At 48.6% G+C, this 3,740-nt stretch overlaps 1 protein-coding gene across 3 annotated transcripts; it reads right to left on the bottom strand.

Moving 5' to 3' along the window:
- Positions 1–1,708: 1,708 nt before the first annotated feature.
- LOC123160025 (protein GLUTAMINE DUMPER 6) lies at positions 1,709–2,531 on the bottom strand. Of its 3 annotated transcripts, none has more exons than XM_044577848.1 (2): positions 2,347–2,531; positions 1,709–2,298 (listed from the first exon to the last, which is right to left on the bottom strand). In XM_044577848.1, exons 1-2 carry the CDS (start codon positions 2,366–2,368, stop codon positions 1,991–1,993), a joined length of 330 nt encoding a protein of 109 aa, XP_044433783.1. In that variant the 5' UTR covers positions 2,369–2,531; the 3' UTR covers positions 1,709–1,990. The 3 variants fall into 3 exon arrangements, with proteins under 3 accessions (XP_044433783.1, XP_044433781.1, XP_044433782.1); XM_044577847.1 differs by having other exon boundaries at positions 1,710–2,302; positions 2,351–2,530; XM_044577846.1 differs by having other exon boundaries at positions 1,709–2,531.
- Positions 2,532–3,740: the final 1,209 nt, after the last annotated feature.

Below are 3,740 nucleotides of genomic sequence, written 5' to 3'. Positions count from 1 at the left end.
CAATTCCTTTTGTCCAGTGATATGTTACTTGCCCGAGATTCGGTCGTTGGTATCTCCGTACCTAGTTCATCTCGTTACCGGCAAGTCTATTTACTCATTCTGTAAGACAAGATCTCGTGACTAAACTCATTAGGCACATGAAGCTTCCTATGATGTTGTATTACCGAGAGGGCCCAGAGATATCTCTCCATCACACGGAGTGACAAATCCCAGTCTCGATCCACACAACCCAACAGACACCTTTGGAGATACCTGCAGAGCACCTTTACAATCACCCAGTTACGAAGTGATGTTTGATAGCACACAAGGTATTCCTCCAGTATCCAGGAGTAGCATGATCTCATGGTCGAAGGAACGGATACTTGACCTGAAGAAATGTATAGGAAATAACTAAACGATCTGATGTTAAGCTTACGGTTGGGTCTTGTCCATCACATCATTGTCCTAATGATGTGATCTCGTTATCAAACGACATCTCGTGTCTATGGTTAGGAAACCTCAACCAACTTTGATCAACGAGCTAGTCTAGTAGAGGCTTACTAGGGACACTGTGTTGTTTATGTATCCACACATGTATTTAGTTTTTCGGTCAATACAATTTTAGCATGAATAATACACATTTATCATAAACAAAAAATATGGTAATAATCAATTTATTATTGCCTCTAGTATATATTTCCAACAAGACGGACGTATCCCTGAGCTTCGCGCCAATGACTTGAATCAAAACTTAAGTAAATCTTGCCTTCCGTGCTCTGTTCTCGAGAAGATTGTTGCTAGGGTCTTGACTACACCTTGCACCAACTTTTACTATGGCGGATAAAACTCGGTCAGAGTTGGATGCTGTCTTGGTTGGCTTTACTAATTTAAAGATCAGAGTTGGATACTGTCTTGGTTGACTTTATTAAATTAAAGCCGAACTCTTCTTGCGTCCTCGTTTAAAACAAATGATTGCATTTAATGACTCATTGTGACCCGCGAGACTTTCAAGAGAGACAGTCTTCAAGAATGACGACGACGGGTGAGTACTTATAATATCACCCATCCAAACGAAAACTGTGGAAAGGTGCTCTGCGGGGCCTTATAATATCCTAATACACGCGGAAAGCAAAAAGGCCATCCAAGCGGGGCCTTAGGCTGGTCATAGTGGGGAGTAACTTAGACTAGTAACATGCACATGTTACTAGTCTATGTTACTACCTCTATAGTGCATAATATCATAGATTAGTATCATAAGTGGTCTCATTTATTGCCATGCATGACATATAGTAGTATCACATTTATTATGTTACGATATCTACCTATGTTACTAACCATCTTTCTTCTTTAATTGTCTGCCACATAAGCATATTTATGAGTTCCAAGCGCGTGATACTACTTATATTACCCCCACTATGGCTAGCCTTATATGCATTTTTGCTAGCTTTCAGTGTGCGCCTCCCTGCCACACCGGATGACACCGTTTAGTTATTGTTGCCTTGTGCTATGGATGTTTTATGAACATGTCAATTATATTTCCCGTTGCAACACACGGCCATTTGTGCTAGTTAATTTAAAGCCCGCGCTTCTTGTGTGTTCGTTTAAAAAAAGAAGTGATTACACTTAATGACTCATTGTGACCTGTGAGACTTTCAAGAGAGACGGTCTCCGAGAATGAGGACGACGGGCGAGTACTATCACCCACCCAAACGAAAAGTGTGGCAATTTCAATTGGAAATCGATCTGGAGAGCAACCAAGCAAGCGTCATACATTTATTGAATATGCCAGCCAAAATTCCATTCACGTTCACTCACAGATCTCAACGTACACCGCCGGCGTGCTCACGCCATGCGCGCAGCTCACCTCACCAAGAACGCCAACTACAGCTCTATCTTCTCTTGTAATTAGATTCTACAGACAGAACACGCAGGGCAAATCCTAGGAGAAAATCTGGGGGACCAAAATTGGGCCCGCGTCCTGCGGAGGGTACACGGGCGCGCCGCGCCGCGCCTACCACGCGTCCGCGTTTCGCGGCTCGTCAGCGTCGGCGTCTACGGCGGGGAACGCGAACGGCCTGGCGCTGGCGAGGAAGGACGGCATGTCGTCGCCGGCCATGATGACGACGACCTTGGGCTCCCTGTCGAGCGGCGCCATCCCGCGCGCCGACGCGTCCTCGCCGGCGCTCCCCCGCCGCGACGACCCGGACGGCTTGCTGTCCGTGCAGACGAGCACGAGCAGCGCCACCGCGATGATCCCCATCATGAGCGCGAAGCCGAGGAGGAGGTACGGCGTCGGCGTCCTCCAGAACGCCAGGTGCGCGCCGTGGCCGACCGCCGCGGGAGCCCCGGCGACTCCCACCAGCGCCTCGCCTGCTCTGATCGGCCTCATGACGAATGATGAAGCACACAGATCGGTCCCTCTTCTCCTGATCTTTCTCCTCTCACTTTCTTCCTCTCTGTGTGCGTACAGCAACCAGGGTGGCGGTTTCGCGCTTGTTCTCTGTGGGTGGCTGTAACGTCCGAGTGGGAGACTGCGACCGAGAGGAGGGGGAGGGAGGCGGTATTTATAAGCGGCCCGCCGAAGGAGGCCGAGAGCGCGGAAAAGAGACCGCGCGGCGCGGCGCGGCGCGGCGCGACGGAGCTGTGCTTGCCAGTTGCCAGCTGTGCTCTGCGTGTGCCTCCCCCAGGTGCTCCTCCTGTGGGCTGCGGGTTTGGCGGTCTGCGGCTGCATGCACACGAAGGAACGTCTGAAGCTGCTGGGTTTTGGCCGCTTGGATGGTGGGACCTGGTTTTTTGGCTTTCGAGACAGGTGGGGGCCTGCCCAACATAGGTGGCGAGATCACTGCATCCAATGCCATCAATGATTAAAAAGCATCCAAAAAATTGAATTTAGTGTGCCAGTAGAATTACAGTTTGAATTAACCTCAGTGGTCTATCTTAGGTTCTGGAAGTTTCTGCAGAGATACGGGGTGAAACGAGAGGCGGATGCTCCAGGCTCGGGAACGCCGAGGTGTGACTGTACTCGCACTGGCATAGTTCAATGCAGTACTCCGGGTGGAGGAGATTCGGTGAACCTAGCCATGTGGAAATCAAACGCATGCTCTCCCGCAAAAAGAAAGAAATGTATCTGTATGCTTGCTTGCCCGGCCGCTGAACTTGGTCCAGGAGATCGGGATGATCCACGCCTTGTTGATCCTAGACACATTTGAAAATTGGAACAAACCGACGGCGGCGTGGCGACAGTGCATTGCGTTGCATGATCGCCAACTTTGTACTGCGCCGTCAGCTGTACCGGCGCGTACTGTTGAGTTGCTCCCTCTGTCCACAAATATGAGATGTTTTCTTCTAAAATCAATTGGATGAGTATAGACACGTTTTAATGCGTTTGTTCACCCATTTCAGTACATATATAGTCTGTATCAAAATGTCTAAAATATTTTACATTTGTGAGCTGAGGGAGTACTGATTAAGCCCAAGAATGCACTGGTGGGCAGATGCCGAAATCAAGGGAGCAAACACTACTATTCCCTTCATTCCTAATTTGTCTGTCTAGAGATTTCAACAAATGACTACATACGGAACAAAATGAGTGAATCTACACTCAAATATGTCTATATATATTCGTATGTGCTGGTCCATTTGAAATATCTAAAAAGACAAATATTTATGAACGGATGGAGTACTAGACAGGGCGGCGGAGATTCAGCGAACCTTGGCGTGAAAACAAAAGGAGTCGGCCGTCGACGAACCTGGTCCAGAGA

This window comes from Triticum aestivum, chromosome 7B, assembly GCF_018294505.1.
Source record: "Triticum aestivum cultivar Chinese Spring chromosome 7B, IWGSC CS RefSeq v2.1, whole genome shotgun sequence".
Classification (NCBI taxonomy): Eukaryota; Viridiplantae; Streptophyta; class Magnoliopsida; order Poales; family Poaceae; genus Triticum; species Triticum aestivum.
Note: the sequence above shows the minus strand (reverse complement) of the source record. Positions and strands in the feature narration are given on the sequence as shown.